Genomic DNA, 22,826 nt, shown 5'->3' with positions numbered 1-22,826 from the left:
ATAATACGGTACTGCACCATTTTCAGCTTAGCATTGCTATAAATGCAGAGATGCTTGTGATGGAACTACATTACATTCTCAGCAGCCACTTTGTTAGAAACAGCCTTCCATGTAGGTTCACCTTTCTGGTGTATAGACTGTCACTGTAGTCCATCTGTTTGTTTTCACAGTCCTCTGGCCCTTCAGCAATGGTCTGACCACAGAGCCACTCCTGGATTGACCACTCTCTACCTAGCACTGACACTGAAGTGTGTGAAAATCATTCAGATTTCAGATCAAGTGACATTACAACAACTGCAGTGAGAGGAAGGACAAAAAGTCTCAGGCAGTATATGGGCCACTAAGTCTAACCACAGCACTGCCATTCGTCAACAGGAAAGCACCGTGGTTTCTGACGAGTCTCCTTTATGGTGCTTATTTACAAAATAAACATCGGTTCCACTTCAATTTCTCTGCACATACGAAGACAAAAAGGCCTTTACATGCATGAAACTAAAGGACTACAATGAAAGATTCTTGAATTTGGTGTTTTATAAAGAAATTTATTTTGGAAAATGTCAAATGCCTAAATACACTCAACAAGATAATCCTACTGAAAAAAGTCAGGCAAAAAAATGAATATTAAACTATGTTTTGTTTGTCTTGCATTAACTTTGGCCTGATATCCCTTTACCTATATCTCATTAGACATTTAATTTCAGTTTATTGATGACTAAGGACACTTGCTGCACTATTCATACATACTTACAGCTTTAAGGTCACCAACCTGGCTTAAAAGGAGGAGTTTCTAGCCTACTGTGTCAACAGTTAAATCCTGTTTGCTTGGCTTTCTGTGGCCTCAGAGCAGGCATGTTAGTACAGTGATAGACGTTTTTTCCCATTTTTGGAAGCTAACCTCTGTACAAAATACAGACTGAAATGAAAGAATAATTACACACCCACTCCAACTGTCTTGGCTTACAGCTGAACCATATTAGCAATGCCACCTGAATGGAGCAACAGAAATGGTCCAACATCTTTTTCTTCTCTTGTAAAAATTACCATTTTGGAAATATGCAGTTCGCACAGTTATGATACACAAAATGTACATAACTACATGATGAGTTTTAGTTGTAGAACTTCTCTGCAGCATCATGGATAAGTAGTTGCCTCCATTAACCATGTAAAAAACTGAAATGGCTTCAGCAAGCATGTGCTCTATTCACATGCTACTCTCCTTTGCCTGCTTTCTTTACAGCTGGCGGGGTCTTCTGCAGCACTGAGAGTGTGTCCCTCTTCTCAATCTTCCTCAGCTGCTTCTTCTTCATCCTCTTGAGCTTTGCTGTGTTGCGAATCTGAGGGGAAATTGAAGTGGAGAAAAGAGAGCAATGTGAAAAATGTAACATTAATAAGAACATACACAGGTTACATTATCCATAAAACATATAATACAGCAGATCCTTCAATGCTCACTCACTCTAAGTAACACAGAATGACCACAATTGTAGACTAAAAATGCAAAGCACTGTATAGCTTCAATTTACAAAGTCAGTCTACTGATCTTTGTTTTTGAATAATCTCTTATTAAGGTTAATCATGTTCTTCATTTAAAGCTTTTTTAAAGTGAGAATTTAATTCGGAGGAATTTACAGAACTCTGAAGAACTGAATTCTGAAGAAACGCTATCAATATCATCGCCACATGTTAGAATCAACTTGACAGCACTTAATAACATAATAATAATAGTTTTGAAAACTTCCAACAAATTTGCTTGTATACATCAATGTAAAGTTCAGCCTGTAATGGTGTGTGTTTTTCTCATTATTCCAAGACTTGTAGAATTGGGTGTAGACCACTCATCCAAACAATGGTGGTGTTCTATCAGAAATGTGTATGCCTCTTACCACTTGAACAATCTCTGCTTTTCTCTGGTTTTCTTCACGCCTCTTCAGATTCTCCTCCCTTCTCTTCCTTTTCTCCTGCAGTGTAGAAAACAAAGCCATGTAAATTACCTGGCTTACTTTTATATTATGTTCAGCACTGTCTAAATATTCTAAACATCCTACAAGTTCAAAACATACTGTAGCGAGATAAAGTAACGTAAATGCCAGGCAATATCTGTTCACAATAAAGAGACCCCCTGTAATGTAAATGCCAGGCAATATCTGTTCACAATAAAGAGACCCCCTGTAATGTAAATGCCAGGCAATATCTGTTCACAATAAAGAGACCCCCTTTAGCCACTGTTTCTTGTTATAGACAAGAAATTAACAGGTGCATTAATTAAGCTTTTACCATCATGAAATTGTAACTGATGATAATAATAATAACAACAACTGCAATAACAGTTTTTTGCTCAAGCTCAAAAATAAACTTTACTCACCGCTGCCACCTAAGGCTACGTTTACACAGCAGGTAAAAGTGGCCCAAATCTGATTTTCTTACCAAATGCGATTTTTTTGTTTGTCTGTTCGCATTATCTTTTAAATGTGACCTGTATGCAACATTAGTCTGAAACAGATCAGCTCCTAAACTGACCTGCATGCGCAAAAGACACACAGAGCGGTTGTGGTAAGTCTAATTTATTGGGACAGAAATATCAGCCTAAATGTTTAAGAGTCTCAGCAGCACGACATAATGACAAATGTCGAGTTAGACTGACGTAAAAGTTGCATGAATTCCGATCTGGCTGTTCAGACTGAGTCACAATGCCGCAGATTGGATACGCATTGGATTTCAGTACCACTCATGAAAGCATCTCAAATCGGAATTGAAAGTGTCAGATTCAAAGCATTTTTTGTTGTTCACACTGCCACACAGATGACACATCTGTGTCACATATGGAGAAAAAGATTGGATTTGGGCCACTTTTACCTGCTGTGTGAACAAAGCCTAAGTCACAATTTTTTCTATTTTGCCAAGACCCATGTTGTGTCTCAATAAATGTTTTCTGCTTTCTTTTATTTACGTGTATTTGCCTCAACCCAACTGATGAAAATGCACCTGATTCACATTGTGTTTGTTCCGACATAAATATGACTGTGAAAGCTAACAAATGTGGAAAATAATTGTGGTCAGCTTTACCCTGTAAGACCAAATGCTCATTCATGACACACTTTACAATCAAACTTCAAACTAAATGAGAGAAGCTGAGCATTCCGACAATATGCCATATTCTATGTACACTACATCTGCAGATCTGTCTGTGTACTGCCTGCTCAGTAGATTACACTGTATACAGGCTAAGGGTGGGGGGGGGATGATTCTTAGACGCATCGCGATGTGGACGTGGACGATTCTGAAGTCAAAAATCGATTGTCTAAATTTTAATTGATAACGTAATGTTGACAGAACGCAAAAGGTGGAACTTTGCAAAGTGCGAAAGTGCAGCGCCTGGACAGTCCTGTGGCGGCACACGACATTAAAAGCTAGTGCTGGGTTTGGCAACCCAAATGTTAATAAGCGTCAGTTTGTCCTTTCAACAAAAAATCAAACCCTTTTGGGAACCACAACACTGAGTATATTTTACCATCTTGGCTGTACATGTGTCTCAGTATGTGCTAATGTCCTAGTGTAGGCTAAAAATATAATACAAACAAAAACCCAGACTTACTTTGCTCTGCATTAAGCTTTAGCTCAGCTGTAGCCGCTTTTCTTGCATCACCAGGTGGAAATTTTTCCACAAAAGTAGAACAGTTTATTGTAAAATATCTCTCAATGTTCTACTTTTTACAAGGCTGAAGTCAGTTTCTCGTTCGAATTTTCCTGTTCCACCTTAAATGGGGCCTGAGGTGCCAGAATGTAACTGCTGCACCATCTAAGGTGGAACAGGAAAATTCTAACGAGAAGCTGGGGAACAAGAAACTGACTTCAGTTTCACATTTTTTTTTGTGTTTGACAGTTTCTCGTTGCAGATTAAATGCATCAGGAAACCAGCTGGAGTGATTATAAATGCAAATAAATCTTTTCGTCTCAAATCTTTCTCATTGCCTTTTCGTTAACTACCAGCTAGGTGAACTAGCAGTTATAGGCTACATTGATTCCAGCATTTAAGATCATTTATTGTTGAAACTGTGTTAGAACGATCAGCAGAGCTTTATTGTACTGCAAAAGAGGATTATTTTATTTTTTCCTAGAAATCTTTACTGGCCACACCAGGCCAGTAAAAGAGCCACAGGTTGCCGACCCCTGAGGTAGCGTATGGAAGCACTTTGGCTTCTGTGGAGCATATTAAATGTTTCCATTTTCCGCCCGGTTGTAGTTGCTGCCAACCAGAGGACCATCGATCAAGCGATGTCAAAACTTCCACCCAAATCGAAAAGGGCGAAGCGAATTACAAACTCTACTGCAACTTTGATTGCCAAGGATTTGCATTCGTACTCAGTAGTTGAGAACCAGGGCTTCGACCCGTCTCTAAGACATTTTACTGACACAGCGACCCCCCCCCCACTCTCTACAACAAGACCAAAACCGAAGTTATGAAATCACTGAAGAAAATGGGTAGAATAGCTGTAATCTGCTGCGTGGAAACCCATCACCACAGGATGTTATTTCACCGTAACTACGCATTTTATCACAGATGAGTGGGAGCCTGTGTCTCATGTGCTCCAAACAAGAGCAGTGAATGAGAGCCTTCCAGTTCATTTACCTCATCACTTCCATTTGATTTATTAATAAAAGATATTGGAAGTAAATTCATTATGGATCATTACAGACACTTTGCTTTAAAAGTTCCAAGTCCTCACACAGTGAGAAAATAGAAATCCTGTATAGAAAAAAAGTCTCTCCACCATGTTTAACAGAAATACCCTTTGGCTTTCCCTAAATACAAAAGTATCTCCTTGTAGAAAACCATGTCAAAGACCTCTTTTATAGTTGATATAGTTGATACATACAGCTAATTGTCATTAAACAGTGTTAGTCATTAGCTGCCTTTGTTCTGATGGTTGCTTCAAAGTGCTTTGTGTGTTTCCACCATTTTGTCCAACCCTGTATGAAAGCTGCAACACTCAATTCTGACCAGAAGCACAATATGTAGGTCATAATGACAGTAAATGCCACACTAAAAAGTAGAATGACTGTAATCCAGTTCTGACCAACCTGGAATCCACCAGTTTGATGACTTCTCCGCTCACACACAACTGATTAAACTTATCAGTTAATGCCCATGTTTAGTAGGTAATTTCAAGCAGGGAAATCACCTGTGCTGGACTCCAGGAACAGACTTGTTCACGTTTTAGTCTTTAGCCACAAGCAATTATGTTAGTGTAGAACCAAATTCCCCTAACCAGTAAACTTCTGCCTAGAGGAGCTCCAGCTTGAGCCTTTGGCTCCACCTCATGGTGTACATCATTCATGACATGCAGATGTACAAACTTACATTTTACAGATAAAATAGTAGATATGATTTGCAGTTACTCTTTGAGACAGGTTCTAAGACAGCCTAGACCTGGCCTCACTGCAGTGCCAAAGTTAATGCTACATTGGAAATGATCATTAATCCAGGACTAGGCTTTTGATAGGTCTGAAAAACCAGCACGTTTTTAATTCAGAGGGCTTATACAATGTCTACCTTAGACATTTATATAAATCTTTATATGCTGTTTAAACATACCAATGCCAGTTAATCTCAGGATGTCTGTAATGTTCATGAGCAATTCAGGCAGGATAAGAAATCTTGGTCTAAATGACAGAGATATGAGTTGCTACTCGACTTACATGCCGTCTTAACTCCAGAAAAGAGCAGAAAAGTAAGTAAAACATTAATTTTAGTCATTTTTTCCATTTACCCTAACCATATACCTTTCTGTTTTAAGTGAATGTGTCATGAGCCTCAGCATTAGCTTGGGAATTCACAACAACAGTCAACTTTTTTCACATGCTCTGAGTTGTACACATGAGACAGGACAGTAATGTTACCTATAGGCTTGATTTTAGTCACAGAGAACAATCAGGCTGAAGTCAGCTTCCTATTCACATCTCGTTCCACCTTAAACGAAGCAGCAGCACTCAGGCCTTATAATAATAACTGCCACACCACTTTAGGTGGAACAGAAAAAATTCTAACAAGGAGCTGGTGAATAAGAAGCTGACTTCAGCTTTGTCAGAGAACACAAGTAAGCGCTTCTTCAATTGTCTCCATACTTAAAAACTCCCTTTCCACAAGATATAACATTGTTTTTATTGACGATGTTGATTTGGACAGGTTTAATACAACGTGGGTTTATTTCTGCAGCTTGTTTTATAGAAGGTAGAAGGCATTGTAATCTTAACAAGTAATGAATTTAGTTTTTCCCAGGAAAAAGCCACAAATAAGCACAGGAAACACAATGTACAAACATTGCAAACCACGCTAAAACTATCCTGTTTAGCTGAATGGCTAAACCAGAGGAGCTTCAAATGAAATGAAAATGCAGAAGTCCCTCAATCACTAGTCTAGTCTAATCGTATCTGAAGTAGTCCACTCAAGGCAACAGACATAAAGGAATGGCCGTAGCCAAACATGGACACTAGAGTGATCGCTGTGCTTCTGTTTCCTCTTGCACCACCTGTGAAGCTGCCCGACTCGGTCAGCCGCTTCAGACAATGCTATGGTCGTGGCCTTGTCTGCGCAACAAGTCGCGGAGCAGCTAGTACTGAAGGGTGAACGACTAATATTTTCCATATTCCAGCGGTGTCAGACAGTTGGAGGCACGAGTCTGGTTGTTAAAAATGGCTCTTGTTAAAAAGTGAAGGAACATCCCAGAATAATGAGGCACTGCTACCCTACAAAAATAGGCTTAAGCATCTAAAAGAGGGAGTAAACAGTATTAAACATGAAGCATGCAACACACACAAACCTCTTTCTCTCTGGCCTTCTGATCTTTAAGCTGCTGGTGATACTGCTTCACCAATTCCTTCTCCCTCTTAGCCTCCATCTTCTTTTGCCAGGAGCTGCGCAGAGGCTTATCCCTCAAAAGAGCCGAGAACCTTCAAAAACACAAAGAACCCCCAGATTAGGGTCAGACCAGCTCACGTAACACATTATCTAAAGATTCACCAGTGACTATCATACAGCTGGAGAAACTGCAAATCATATCTGAGCTTAAGGGCAGCTAAGTGTGGTTCAACAGACATTTTAACAGTCCTTTAGGGATGTAGATGATTGCATTTGTCTGGTTTGACACTGATATCCTGTGTTATTCTATGTGGCCTGTACATGGAACCAACTAAAGTACAACTTTAGACTGTCTCTCAATCATTATAACCACCATGTTGTAGAAGTTTGACAATAAATGAATGCAAGCTGAAAGGGTGTGTCACTATAAGTGGTTGCATTTACTCAGTTCCATGTACTTAAAAGTGCACTAATTAAGCTTATTTGGTCAAGTCAAAGAAATAAAAAAGATGCTGAAATATTGTGTGGGTGTTGTGTGGGTCACCCTGTAAAGCCTGAAATAATCATTAAAAAGTCAAAGGTGTGTGGTCAGAGTTTTTTACACCATGTCATATGTCTTCATGTCACACGCACAGTCAGGTCTTAAATGCAAAATCAACATTACACTGAAGATATGAGGTAGAGAATTCGCTCACATCCTTGAGTTTTCTCAAACATTTTATCTTTCCCAGCTCCATTTTAGCCCAAATCATTATTTTGAAAATTATTTATCTATTCCATTTGCTACTATATTTTTTCTTGCATTCTGTTTTTCCCCTGGGGTGCACCTCTGATAAGTGTGATTTTATCAGCAAAAAACTCCCAGAATTAATTTTTACCTAACCATTCTCCAACTTCACTCTTTACAACTAAACAAACTGTTTTTGTTACTGTGCCTTTAAAAAGACATATGTTATTGAGCTTTGCTGCTCTGTATTGTGCCTCATCCAAAAAGCAGTTAAGGCTGAAACACTGCTTATAACTTCAACATGAATGGGCGGAGCCAAACTGCTGTAGGCTGAATAAGTGGATATATGAAAGTATGTTGTTTTTTGTGAGATCACAAAAACAATTAATTCAAACCCAGCTGTTTTTGCAGCTTAGCTTCCATATATGGATAGTATGAAGTTAAGAATGAAACGTCATCATTGTTTGTTTACTTACTTACATCAAACTCAAAGAATTTGTTTCACTTATTTTTGAACTGCTCTCACTCATAGCTTTTGCAATGACATTTGTTCTTCTATCATATGTTGATAGTAACTGTTACTATCTTTTTTTTGAACATGTTGATTTCATAAAGATCTCCCCTATCATGGCAGATACACACTTTATAATCAATCTTATTTGATTGCTAGCTAAATTCCATATTCATAAATATAACTATTCAAATCACAAACGCTCTTCATTTCAAAAATTAAGTCGTAGCCACAACTTAGTAAGGCGTAGAAATGTCATAACTGACTTGACCACAGCTTAATAAGGCATGATCTCTTTCCCATGCCTTACTAAGTTGTGGCCATTAGGATCTCGTTCCCACGCGTTAATACGGCGTGGCCACGCATTATTTTTATTTATACCAGATGTCACCAGCAGGACTCCTTAGTCTCCTCCTCACCTCTGCTTGTTTCGGTCTTTCCACACTCGGCCAGACTTCGGTTTGCCTACTGGTACAGTCCGACCTGCTCGTTCACACGTCTGCGCATGCGCTGCGCCCATGCTGCGTTTACAAGGGTTTGTGTCCATCGTGTTTTTTTGGTTTTCCTTCTCCCCGCTGTGGTCCGAGTTTAGCGCTCCCGTTACTGTCACCTCCTCTACCGTTAGCGTGCTCTCCTCTCCCGTTACCGGGGTCCTGTCCTCTCGCTCTGGCTCCTCCTGACGGCTCTCCGTGTCCGGCTGAGCCTCCGGAGTCTCCTCGCCTTTCCTCTTCCGGCTGTTCCCGGCAGCTTTCGCCCCTCCTCGCTTGCGCGGCGGCATTAGACTGTTTCTTTTTCTGTCTGTTTGGTTCTTTGCTGCAAAAGCAAGTAAACTGCGGCTGTGGAAGAACGCACGTGTGCACTCGTGTGTTGACTACCGCTGTCCGACACGTGAATGAATCGTTCATATGAGTGGGGTTCTTTTAATGAATCAGTCGAACCGATTCAGTCCAAATGAATCGAATTGAGTGATCTGTGGGTGTTCTGGCAACTGTGCTCTTTTGGCCATCCAAATTAGTAGAAAATTCAACTGAAAGATCACAGTCTGTAGCACAAACAATGACCAATATAAGCATTTTTTTGTTTTACATTTTTTATTCTGAACTAAAGTTGTAATCTGTTATGTGATTAATCTTAACTGAATCTGTCTTTAAAGCCAATTTGAGTGTAAATGTTCTTTAAGGCAATCTAGGCTGCTGCTACAAACACATGTCGAAGTAAAGACATCTCACTGTTTTTGAGTATAAATGTTACACTGCATGGCTCATTCTGTTCATTTTGGCAAGTAATTTTAATGATTCTAACGGACTTGAATCTTTGAATCGAATCACCGATACAGTCAGGCCGAATGATCCGGTTCAGTAAAGTGAACCGAACCCAAAGAGGAGGAGACTGAGGACTGAAGCGCGAGACCGCCCCCTCTCGGCCGGGAGCGACATCACGTGACGAAGTTCCGAGTTTTCCAAACTGACTCAGTGTTGCTTCGCTTCGCGACCCGTACAGAAACGATGGGCTTCCCGAGAGCTGCGGCAGCTGTGCTCTTACTGGCAGTTATTCCAGTTTCAGTAAGTATTTACTGACAAAGTCCCGTCGTGTTTATTCATTTATTTGTCTGTTTGTTGCAGTGCTTGATATGTTCCTGTTATCCATCGAGTCTTCGCACACAACTTCTCACTGAGACGTGGACTCAGTTCTCAAAACCTGCAGTAAAAATGAACCGAAACCTTATTTATCCAGATGCAATTGTACTCAGTTTGCCTGCTTTAATGCTCTGTGAATGTGCCAAGTTAAAATGTTCAGTCTTGAGGGACTGAACTCCAAATCACTTTCTATCTAAAACATTACAGTTGTTAACATCCTTATCTTCCTCAGTAGATGTTTTGTGTTGAAGACAAGTGTGTAGATGGATATGAGTTGAAGTGTTTTGGCACAATAAAAGATTAGTAGAAGACACAGATCCACTTATCTGATGTGGGCTTTGTCATGTTGCTATGTCATGTGGGCTACGTCTTGTGACCTGTCACACTTCAAGGTGTTGTAAAGTAATACATGCTGGTTATGCTTAAGAGACACTCAGAAAGTGCAGGAACACCAGCAAGTTTAATTTATTTGAAATACATTACGTGACTAAAACTTTGAAAATGCACTGAACCTAAAAGTGCACCGTCCTAAATGTTGTTTCATTGTTTTCCCTGAGCTCTATTTATAACATTGGTTTGTATTGAAATACCAAAAAAAGTCAGAATTCAGTGTACATGACCAGTTTCCATCCTCTATTTATCCCTCAGAATTAAACAGGCTAGCTTTAGCCATGTCGTCGGGATATTGTGTGTTTGATCCTCTGTGATGCCATCCATGGCCGGGAGTCCAAGAGAACATAATTAGCCCTCCCTCAGCTCAGTCATTCAGCACGATGCTGACCAATGCAATTATCTGTTAGCTGACGTAACAGGACAGTGAGTTAGGCCAGAAACACACTTCATGCAAGTTCACAAACTACGCAAACGCTGTGTCTTCTATCTTCTTGTTTGCGCTCTTGTGTGGAGTATGTTTCTGACCTTGGTAGTCTCTTCTAAGCATGTTAAGTCGTCCATTCACATTGCTGCAGTTTGAAGAGATCCTGAAACTGACCTTAACAGTATATCTGAAGGTTTTAGGAGTGGCCATGACCACTTTAATACAATGGCAGTTGTGTTTTCTTTCCATTAGCTTGCCACAAGTTCTTCAAATTTTACTGTGGATTACAAAAACAACTGCTTCCTTAAAGATGGCCAGCCCTTCCGCTACATTTCTGGCAGCATCCACTACAGCAGGATTCCTCGGGTCTACTGGAAGGACCGGCTACTAAAGATGTACATGGCAGGACTCAATGCCATCCAAACGTAGGGAGACCACTCACTGTGATGACTTGTGCAGGGCAGAGGTAGCTCTGCCTCTCAACAAGCTTCACATCTCATGCACCATGTGTGGTTTCACCAACAGGTACATACCATGGAACTTCCACGAGCCCACACCCGGCCGCTACGACTTTTCAGGAGATCGAAACCTGACGCACTTTCTTCAGCTGTGCAAGGACCTCGACCTGCTGGTCATCCTCCGGCCAGGCCCGTATATCTGTGGCGAGTGGGACATGGTGAGAGAGGGGACGGGGTAGACGCAAGGGTGGGGGGTAGATGAAAAGATGTCTAATGTACTGTTCAGACAGGGTTAGCTTTACATGGGAAGGTGTGGAAAAGCATGTGCTGGCAGTGCCAGGTTGCCTTATTCCACTTTTGCTGCCTGAAGGGTTCGGATTAGTTGACAAAGTTGCATCATATAACAAACGGCACGCAAGAAATCGTGATAAACTGTAAGAAGGAATGGGAAAATTTAACTGTACTTTATGAATGGGGTCCCCCACCTGGCAGCTTTTACCTACTATTAAATGAACTATAGCAATTACCTCAGGTTCTATAAGTCCATTGCAAATTGAAAATCAAGGGTATTCATAGGGGGTTGGTCCTCGCTTCGCTGCTGCAACAGCCTCTTGTCTTCTAAGGAGGGTTTGCACTAGACATTGCTGTGAGGATTTGATTGCATTCAGTCATTCCAATCACTCCAACCTGTCCCCAATATTCTGTGGTGTTCCATTACTTCAGTTTCACCAGAATAGGATGCTACTCAAAGTGGCTGAATTCGCTGATCAGAAGGAAAGTCTGGATACTTTTAGGCATTGGAGTTTTCACAGGTTTTCTTAAGTATAAGAGTTCTTGAGAACTCGTTTACAGGGTAGTTTTGATGGGTGGCTGTAAACTCCCAGCTACTAGTGATGCTAATGGCATTGCTTTCACTATGAGAAATGTTGGTAGAAACTGAGTATTACGCAGCTTTTTTTGGTGATATGACAATACATAAATCAAGCGGACTCTCCAGTCTCTCTAATTCATAGAGATTTCTTATCTTATGCAAAGCACACATAGACACTGCAGACATCTTGTGGTAACACTGCTAGTATTTTGAAGACTGGCTTATAGTAAATGACTGTCAGTGGTAATTTGATTCAGATGCGATGCAGATCTACATCTAGATTTGACTGATTTCTTTTCTATCATGTCTTCTTGTTGGTTAATCCAGGGTGGTTTACCTTCCTGGTTGTTAAAAAAGAAGGACATCGTCCTCCGCTCATCTGATGCAGGTGGGACTTTTAGAGTTACTAATTAAACCTGATGCAGCATTTGAACGTGTTTTATAATGAGCTTGTCTGTATGACCAGTAGCACTTTAGAACTCTTTTTGATTTAGACTACATTGCGGCTGTGGATAGATGGATGGGGAAGTTGTTGCCTATGATTAAGCCTTACCTCTACCAGAATGGAGGACCCATCATTACAGTACAGGTCAGTCATTTCTGCAGTCTTACTGTCCACTTTATTAAAAGGCATCTACCTTGTACACAAATGCACTGGCCACTTTATAAGCTCGACCTGCCTTATAGGTCCACTATATAAGTGTAGAATTACATATTGTAACTCATCTGGTTCTCATTTTATCAGTTACCCTCTACCCCATTCATCAATGGCCAGTTTGGGCACTCCTGGTCAAATTACATTTTGTTGGTTTTCAAAGTGAAAATATGGTAACACATCTACAGAGAGCACAATTCTGCATATTTAAATACACAATTACTGTGTATTTGCTGAATTATCATATTATTATTGCATATTTTTCCAAGAACACGGTCCATCACTACACTTCTGTGCCTTGATATCTCCTGTAAAGATGTTATCTTTAAAGGAGATATAAGCCCCAGTCTGATCTGTTTCTCTTTCTCATCAGTCACGCTACTTGTACGTCTCACATGTGTATTTAAAGTGTTTCCCAACACTTGATTAACAGGTGGAAAATGAGTACGGGAGCTACTTTGCCTGTGACTTTGATTACCTGCGACACCTTGTCAAGCTGTATCGTTCTCACTTGGGTGAGGAGGTGGTGCTGTTCAGCACAGATGGAGCAGGCGTGGGCTACCTGAAGTGTGGGTCCCTGCAGGGCGTCTATGCTACTGTAGACTTTGGGCCAGGTGAGTGGGGGTGAGGATTGTTGTCCTTGATGTAATCAGCTGCTGACTGTTGGACTCCACTGTGGCGGAAAACAGTTGTTTTTTAGGACAGTTGCTCAGCACTTCCTGTTAATTCTTAGATACACTTTTAAAATCTGCTTTTGAAAAAAATAAGAAACTGTCCATCTCACTGTTTCTGACTGATTTTTGTAGATTTTTGGGGGGAACAGGGATCACACTGAGGATGTAAATGATTAACTGATCACCTGTTCACCAACAAATAATGCTGGCTGCATGTTGGTTAAAGAAAATTAAAATTTCATTTTATTTCATTTCTAATAAACAACAGTTGCTATCTGAATTGGTGGTTTTATCAAGTTGAGCAATGTTTTTGAATTCCCAAAATGCGAAGCTATGCGCAGCTGGTTTATAACTGATATTTTTATGGATTTCCTTCACTTCAGGTTTTCTAGTTTCCAGTTCATTTAATTAATGACAGTTGGTCGGTTATCGGTCAAAAGAATTTGCTAAAATTTGCATCCCTGCATCACACATAACCCAACTTTAGTAACTTCAGTAAGTTCAGTAACATGTTGCTGAACTGAACACACCAAACACTTCCACTGCCCCAAAATCTGTAGACCACAATCAATGCAGACTCACTGTGATTGGAATTTGTAGATGTATTGTGTGTATGTAAAAGAGCCCTGGATCAAAAGTTTGGAATAATTTTTGTCATCTAGGTAATTATTATGCAATAATATCTTATGGGGTAGATAGAAGTGTTAGAAACAAGACACAAAAATGAAAACCGAAGATTTACTTATAGTGTAAAATATTTTGGGAACAATCTCAAGTTGTAATGTTAAAAAAAGTAAAAAAGTTATTAAATATAAACTGTAATTATCTGTTTATAGAAATGTTTGTCTTGCTAAATTACTATGAATAGCTGTTTGTTTAGCGAGCAACATGGTCAAACATGAATCGATCTGCATATTAATTTTATTATAAGTTAATTCTTAATGCTGTACAGCTTTCTCAGTTACAGTGAAATCAATGGAATCATCCTATAAGCTCTGTCCATCATCAGAATTATTTTGTTATAGCTTTCTTCAAATGTTTTAAAATATCTAGAATATTAGCATCATATTAGAGTATATTTTTACACCTATCTGAATTAAATTGGCCTTATTGTTGAAAACAGTGAGTCCAGATATTTGAATGCTAGTTTATAACTGTTGTGAGCATTAAGGCAACATTTAATATTGTTCAATCTTGGTCAAGATTTTTGTGGCTGTGACCAGGTGGCTCATAGTTTGGCAGAGTGCTTCTTAGTTTTTTAAAATGGCACATACTTATTACAGAGTAATAATAATTTTTCTTTCTAACGATTGCTTTATGCACTTATGTCTTATCTGCTCTTAACCACTTGAAAATGTGAAGAGAGAGAGTACCAGGCATGAATATAGGCCACAAAAAATACAAATTACTCCTTCACTATGATTCATTATCATTTGCTCCCTGTAGAAGTAAATGATTCACATAGTTTGGTAAAAATATCCTTATCAGAGAGTCATACATGACTAACTCTACAGTTATGGAATATACTGTTTAAGGAAACATCTAATGGAGTTATATATTATTATTATATTTGTTTTGAACAGGTGGAAATGTGACTGCAGCTTTTCAAGCCCAGAGACATGCAGAACCTCATGGACCTCTGGTGAGGAACATTACAGAATAGGAAAAAGCTAAAGTTGCTAATAATTTGTAAAGGAAAAAAACTGCCCATTAGCATTATGGAAGTGGCTCGTGCTGTTAATTTGGCTCTACACAACTGGTGAGACATGTACTGTTTTAATTGTTCTTGATTACTTACAGGTGAATTCGGAGTTCTATACTGGGTGGCTGGATCATTGGGGTTCGCCTCATTCTGTAACCTCCACAGCAATTGTGGTCAAGTCCCTCAATGAGATACTGGAAATAGATGCCAACGTCAACCTGTGAGTGAAGAGCATCATTGTGGTGATTCTGTATAGCATCAGTTATGAATAAATTGTATTCATTCTTTTTTTCGTCCTTCTCAAGATACATGTTTATTGGTGGAACCAATTTTGGCTATTGGAATGGTAAGTCATGCAGTGTCCCTGAACAAACTAAATGTTGCCTAGTAAAAGTGAGCCACTGTATCCTAATTGATTCTTTTGTGGATATTTTAGGTGCCAACACACCCTATGCCCCCCAGCCTACCAGTTATGACTATGATGCCCCCTTGACCGAGGCTGGGGACCTCACTGAAAAATATTTTGCCATCCGCGATGTCATTAAAAAGGTAAAGATATTTACACAGGTTCTACTTAGTATAATTTTGCTTCTATTGAGGGCAAAAGTACCCAAAGTATATATATAAACACTATAAACTATAACTAACTGAAAGCTGAAGAAGATGGCCATTTTGAATTATGTTTGTGGTTTTTGTTGTTTGTAAATAGTACAGGAAAATACCAGAAGGCGTGGTGCCCCCATCTACACCTAAATTTGCATACGGACAAGTGCCAATGAAGAAGGTAAACATTGGTTTTCAGTTGATAGTGTAATAATAGCTTTCACTTAAAGTATTAGAGCTTCAACTGTTCGTAGAGCTTCAACAAAAGGTGAATCAAATTTCTTTTGTTGTCCATGCTCTAGTGGAACTCTTTTTAGTGCTATGAGGACCCCTGGGTCAACTTTGAAAAATGCTCAAAAATGGGAGGGGCACACTGGGATTGGCACTGCAGTGATGTATGGGTTTGGAAGTGGGGCTGCGAAGGAAACCGGGTGGGCTGGGTTGCTGTGTTTTTAGAGCTGGCATACATTAGCTACCAGAAAATATGGAGAGTGACAGAATCAAATGGCACTTTTTTTACTCTACTACCATCCCCATCTTCGACAAGGGAAGGTGTTTCTGATCAGGCAGTGTGTCTTGAGCCTTAACAGTATGAGCCACTGACTCAATCCGCTGAAGAGGTAACGTTACGGAATAGGAAAAAGCTAAAAGTTGCTAATAATCTGTAAAGGAAAAAAACTGCCCATTAGCATTATGGAAGTGGCTTGTGCTGTTAATTTGGCTAGAAAAGTGCTAGAAAATGATAAGCAGCGAGCGGCAGATGCGTCTGAATAGTAGAACATTCCCTAAAACCGTGATAGCAAGCTTCTAATTATCTGTTCAGCAAGTCCATATTTGATATGACCCGAGTCCTGATTTCTTAGATGCACTGAATTCTGAATGAATAAAGTGGACTTCTTTGAACGCTGTCTAAGTTTTATTCAGTTTGACACCAAGGTTGCAGACTGCATCACCGGTCAGCCAGGGTTTGCTGCAGTGGCCCTAAATCCTTACATTCTGCAAGTTGTTCATGGCACCTTGTGAGGTGGTGCTGGGGTATTTAGCTCAGCATGTGTGTGTGGTTATCTCCTCGCTTAGGCTCCTATGCTTTTATATTTATGTTTACATCATCCGCGCATATAGCAGAGGTGAACCAGAGGGGCGCTGCAGAGGAGAACTGACCACGATAAAAATGATATTTTTACAGTCTGGAAAGATGTATTCACATTTAAAGCAAGGCTGGTATATTTTATTATTACAGAGCAGTGCATTTCAGCTGTTAATGGAAAAAAGGTATTTGGGTGTAGTTACTCTTTAATGGTTTTACATTGTTCCATTTATGTTTCCTTTGTTGACATGTAATGCCAAAGTACTCTCTGGAGAGAAGCAGCCCCATATCACGATGCTCCGACCTTCATGCTTTACTGTTCCATTGGTGTTCTTGGGATCATAGATGCAGCTGTTTATTCTCCAAACATGATGCGCTGAAATTATGCCAAAGAGTCCTATTTTGTTTCGTCTAACCACAGTGCTTTGTTCCAAAAGAGTCCTGACTTGTCCTAATGCTTGTGCAAATTTTAGACGTGCATCTCTGTGCTGCTTTTTGTCTGAGGATGATTAGTTGTGGTTCCATGAACGCCGATGATCAAATTAACTATACTTACAGGGATGTTTAAAACTTCGTTAGGGCTCTGTAGCTTCTTACATTTGAGCGTTGTTTTGTAATGTTGCCCCTGAGAACTTCAGGAAGCTCTTTCTTCACCTTTACCACAACTGCTACTTGTTGCATGGCATCTTCCCAACCAGTGGCACGTATTTTAGTATTTCAAAAAAATATGTTCATCCTCATGAATGCAGATTCTTATGTTATATTTACAAGTACAATACTGGATGTCTGTTAAATAACAAAAACAGAAGTATCTGATTACTTATTGCCCCTCACTGTATGCATTCACATGGTTCTTTGGATGTTCATGGTTCTACATATACCATTGTCTTTACTAAGGAAACATTTGAAGAACCCTTGTTTAAGGGTTCTTCAAAAAGGGTAAATTGTGAATCCCAAGTACCCTGTGCTTTATGAGCAGTGCTTGTTTGTGTTTGTGCAGTTGCGGACAGTGTCGGAATCTCTGGACATCCTATCATTCTCTGGACCTGTCAAAACCCCTTACCCACTCACCTTTGAAGACCTTAATCAGGTAAAGCATACATTTGCATAGTATCAGTTTTTTGTCTTTTTTCAGCTTTTTGCCCTCCCCTAATGATTTAAAAAAGCATGATTTGGCTATAATTTGTATTAAATCATTAAAAAGGATGCAAGTACAATATTAATCACGAACAGGTGATTTTCTCTTCAGGCTTTTGGCTTTATGCTGTATCAGACCACACTTCCGGTAGACTGTCCAAAGCCCACTCCTTTGTCTTCTCCTCTAAACGGAGTGCATGACCGTGCCTATGTGACTGTTGATGGGGTAAGCAGCATACCATTATTTTATTTTAATTCTACTTTTCTCAACCATATATTATTGTTAAAAGCATTATAAGCTTATCATCTTAACCAATTGGAGAGCATTCAGAAGACTCCACCAGTATCTATTTGTTATGGCCTGTGATGGTTTTGGAAAGCCTCTGTTAAGATATAAACTATTATATAATATTTCTAAGGCAGGGTGGGATTGGTATTCTACAGAATTGCTTTGTTAAATTGCCCTTAAATTATAGAACAAGTACAGATAACACAATAACAATAGAATAAAAAATGCGTACCATTATCATATTACTGCTCTGATCCTCTGGTTCAGGTTGTTGCTGGAGTCCTGGAGAGGGACAAGGCCATCAGCATCAGCATAACAGGCAAAACCGGCAGCCGTCTGGACATCCTGGTGGAGAACATGGGCAGGGTCAACTATGGCAAAGACATCAATGACTTCAAGGTCAGCAAGAACAACAGAGGGGGGATACGTCAAGTAGTAGATGTTTTGTAGTTGGTGTTATGGACAGGGACGTAGGGCCATGCTGTGTCTCTCTATTCACACATAGTATTTTGAAGAAATGTAGGACAAAAGTGCACTAACCATTTTTTAGCAATTTTTTTGATGCCACCGTTGATTTTATCCTTAAAAGAAAAAATGTTTAGAGTTTATTATGTGGACAAAACGATGCACAAACCGAAAAACCTACAGTGAAAAGTCACTTCTGTGTTTCTGTTTCTTGTACTTTTTGCTCCTTAACTCTGAAGGGCCTGGTCTCTAACCTGACTCTCGGTGCTGACACACTCGCTAACTGGACCGTGTACAGTCTGAGTATAGACGAGGCAGTGAAGAAAGGTCTCCTCTGGGATAGTAGCTCTATTCGGACCCCCGACACGGCACCCCCCACCACCCTCTCCCCACCAGCCTTCTATGCCGGCTCTTTCAACATTCCTGATGACATCCCTGATCTCCCCCAGGACACCTACATCCAGTTTCCGGACTGGAGGAAGGTGGGACATTCATTGAATTGGTTGCATATATGCTATTATTTATAAGCTTGAAATCAATAGTCATATTAATAGTTTTTGCTATTTTGCATAAAGTTATAACTTATACAATGCATACTTATACTCATACAATGCTTATACATTTTAGTGGCAAAGCGTGACTATTAGAGTGAGGTTAAGACAAAGACAAAAGCTTTTCTACGATATTGCTAATTTCTGCTAGTGCCCATATGAGATTCTAGTAGTATGTTAGCGCTAAGCTAATAGTGATTTAAATGAACATGCTTTGGCTGGTGTAGATTAAATATGGATATTTGAAGCTTTCTGTTTTATTTAAAGCTTCTAACATATATATTAACATATTTTACCTTGTAGCAAAGAAGAGAACATCTGACTGAATCTCACTTGTACTCACTGTAACGTTTCTAGAATATAGATGTTTTTTCCCCTCACGAAATTAGGGGCTAATGCTTAGCACACATACACACCTGAATAAAGTTGGTAATTTTTTTTAACTTATAGAACTTGAAAATATTTTCATACTGCTACTGTTATACAGCATGCCCTTTAGTATCCACCTCAAAGCACTGCAGTTACATCATCAGAAGGGGTTTTTCCTAGTCTTTAAATAGAAAAAAACTCCCTTTAGAAATAATTGTGGCACCAAATCTTTACAGCAGATGTAGCAATCGTTATATTTTTCATTTTCACCAGTGTCTCTTTAAATGAACTTAACCTTTTCCTGTACAAATGGATGATACTGTGAAGGATGAAAGCCACAGACCTTGTTCTGATTGGTCTACAGAGATGCAATTTTTGTATAGTTACAGCTTAGACATGCTTGTTTTTAAGCCATATGTTTTGCTTGATTTTACATTCTATACATTTATCTGCAATCAGTCAGTTTAAAACATTGATTCCAAACTTTTGAACACTGGCATCTCCATGTGATAAAAATCAGCACCTCTAACTTTTCATACCATTGTAACTTTGTTTGTTTTTTGCCCCCCAACAGGGCCAGGTGTGGATTAACGGATTTAATCTGGGCCGCTACTGGCCGTCCCGTGGACCCCAGATCACCCTCTTTGTGCCAGCGTATCTTCTCAGCACCAGCGCTCCCAACAACATCACGGTTTTGGAGCTGGAGGCATCTCCCTGCTCCCCTGGTCCCTGCGTAGTCGAGTTCATCAGCACTCCCATTATTAATGGCACTACCAGATACATCAAGCCACTCATGAGGGAACCGCTCAGCAAACAGGATCTCTTTTAAATCTCTGCTTTCTGCACTGTTTTCTGGGAAATGTTTAAATCTACAATTCTGCAGTTCTATTTTCATTCCACCAATTGAGCCATATGTGTGTAATACTCGTTGTAGCAGTCTGAGACTTACATAGTGCACTATAGAGCACATAAACCGATGCCTAAGTAGTGCACTTTGTCTAATTCATATTGAGTCACTGGGTTTATACATCACCAGAGGCTGTTGGCATAAAATTGAATAGGAAAGAAAAATGACAATCTATCCAGTGAGATATTTCACAAAGTGCGTTTTCTCAGTTGGCTGGAGACATTTTATTATCTTTTAATGTCTGTTCTCTTTACATTGAGATCATGTAACATCTACCTCACAGGGATATATTTGTCGTATTCTAATGACAGCCTGCAGGAAACACTGGTTTACTTAAAGGGAACTTCTACTTTTAATTCTTGACTGTCCTTAGCAGTTGTGTCTATTCCAATTACGTTGCTGCCACTTTGAATCATGGCTGAATGACTCACTGTCGCTTGTCTACAGAGGACTTGTAACTTGAATCAGGGATCTTTTTTGAAGGCTTGCCTTTGGGATGAATATAAATTTTGTTTTGCACTTATCTGTTGGGGTTTTGTATGTGAAATAATATGTTGTGCTGTTTTACATGTCAAGGTTTAAGAGTCTGTATTTTATGTTGTAATGCACTGAAATTGATTCACGGTTGTGCCAATGTTGGAGATTTTAGCAGTGAATAAAAAATCCATTTCTTACTTGAAGTGTTGATTGGGCTAGTATGTAATAATATTTCATACACTATGATAAATACATTTGAAATGCCAGAAAAAACAACAGTAAAAATACTAAACCTCTTTAAGAGATGTAATGACAATCAATCTGGGCTTAGATGTACTAAGTATACGAAGAGCAATACTATAAACAATACTATAAGTGAAAGTACCTGGGACAAGTCCTGATCAGCTGGGAACCAGATGGATACCTCTAGGAAGATAGAACATTTGGTAAAGGTTTAAAATGCTAGCTCCAACAACAGAAACAGATATAGACATATTTCTGTTGACTAACTAAACTTGTACAAGCATTTAAGCTTCTGAAAACCAATAAAGATGTAGCTTCCATGCCTAAAAAATACAAATACTTTTTTGTTCCTGACCTCTTCTGGGCTTAGATGTTCAGCATGGAGCAGCCCACACAGGCCTCCTTAACAGAAAGTATTCATCAAAATAATATAACTGCAAGTTAGTTAGCTATGTCCATGATCATATTAAACACAAAACGCTAAATTAGTTTACCATTACCTTTCATCTTCAACTGCAATGACTTTTACAAGTAAACACATCATTATAATTAAAAGATCATTTTTACTTTTACACAAGTTTAGTATTTTTGTATCTTTATGGGAACCTCTCCACCTTAGAGTATTTTCAAAGACAGAAGCACCCCATCTCACAATGTCATCTCCATCCTTAAAAGCGGGCAACAAAAGTGGGAGTCCACATTGTACTGAAACCAATTCTGAACAAAGCAGGAATCCACAGTTCTTTTATCTTTGAATTTTCCATTAAATCACCTCAAATCTTACTGTTTTCACTCCACAATTTGAGGTGGCACAGAAATATGCTTCATGAACATGTTTTTTTAAATAATAAGAAACATAAACACCATCTGTGCTACAGATAGGAGAACTTGCACATGCACTCTGCTCTCTGTTGAGTCACCCCGCCCAACAAAAACTCATCGACTCCACACGATTCATGCCAAAAGTCCACGAATTTTCATGTATGATACAAGCAGGCACCCCCAGGAGGAAACATTTTATAAAGTCAACTACAAACCTGTTCTATCTCAAAGGCCCGTGACCGCGGCAGATAACGGCGAGCTAAGAAAGCGAACTGTTAACAAGTGATGCTCATTTTCATTTTAACATACAAAGAGTTCAACGCTAACAAATCACAGAATTAGGTTTGAGCAGCTAGCTAAATGTGTAACTGAAAAGATAAACCATGCATTTAGCTACTTAACTAGCTACCAAACGCGTTTTGAAGCCTTCAGAAGTTTCCAGAAGCTGATCTAAGCGCGCGCTTCTGCGTTGGAGCGTTGGCGACGACTCGGATCTCGATACAGGTGGAATGTGCCTCAATACAGGTAGAATCTGCCTCAATATAGGTGGGATTTGCCTCAATACGGGTGAGATCTGCCCTTACATATTTTGCCGGAACATCAGTTGCCGAGCCCCACCAGAGCCCGCTTGTGAGGAGCCTGGCCTTGTCCGGTTTCCCCGTTATATCAAAAACATGACCGTGAAACGCCAGAGGGCGCCCGCGAGCGGGTCCTCAATGAATGGAGGCGAATGGAGATAAATGACTAAAAACGAACGGATAAAATAGTTTCTAATCACTTGCCCGTAAAATTTCGTTAATTTTAGAAAGTAGAAGGATGTATTTCACCAAAAAGAAAAAAAGAAAACTCACCTGTATGTTTCCTTTTTTCCTACAGCAAACTTTCGGGCAGCAGGACGCTAACATTACTGCTAATCACTGACTGTTGATTGATTAGCATTACTGATACTGAGTGCTGATTGGTTGGCG

General features: G+C 39.6%; 2 protein-coding genes across 2 annotated transcripts; one reads left to right on the top strand and one right to left on the bottom strand.

Moving 5' to 3' along the window:
* Positions 1 to 521: 521 nt before the first annotated feature.
* On the bottom strand, positions 522 to 9,002 carry ccdc86 (coiled-coil domain containing 86). Its single transcript, XM_036564773.1, has 4 exons — positions 8,514 to 9,002; positions 6,819 to 6,948; positions 1,884 to 1,958; positions 522 to 1,334 (listed from the first exon to the last, which is right to left on the bottom strand). Exons 1-4 carry the CDS (start codon positions 8,870 to 8,872, stop codon positions 1,209 to 1,211), a joined length of 690 nt encoding a protein of 229 aa, XP_036420666.1. The 5' UTR covers positions 8,873 to 9,002; the 3' UTR covers positions 522 to 1,208.
* A 521-nt stretch (positions 9,003 to 9,523) lies between these two features.
* Positions 9,524 to 20,996, top strand: glb1 (galactosidase, beta 1). The gene is made up of 16 exons (XM_036564772.1): positions 9,524 to 9,656; positions 10,801 to 10,973; positions 11,074 to 11,224; positions 12,205 to 12,265; positions 12,372 to 12,466; positions 12,966 to 13,146; positions 14,790 to 14,848; positions 15,007 to 15,128; positions 15,214 to 15,254; positions 15,345 to 15,457; positions 15,618 to 15,692; positions 17,599 to 17,688; positions 17,848 to 17,961; positions 18,292 to 18,423; positions 18,729 to 18,971; positions 19,984 to 20,996. The coding sequence occupies exons 1-16, from the start codon at positions 9,600 to 9,602 to the stop codon at positions 20,236 to 20,238; spliced, it is 1,962 nt and encodes a 653-aa protein (XP_036420665.1). The 5' UTR covers positions 9,524 to 9,599; the 3' UTR covers positions 20,239 to 20,996.
* Positions 20,997 to 22,826: the final 1,830 nt, after the last annotated feature.

The sequence above is a fragment of the Colossoma macropomum genome, unplaced genomic scaffold (genome assembly GCF_904425465.1).
Source record: "Colossoma macropomum unplaced genomic scaffold, Colossoma_macropomum, whole genome shotgun sequence".
NCBI classification, from domain to species: domain Eukaryota; kingdom Metazoa; phylum Chordata; class Actinopteri; order Characiformes; family Serrasalmidae; genus Colossoma; species Colossoma macropomum.
This window is presented reverse-complemented; position numbering and strand designations above follow the sequence as displayed.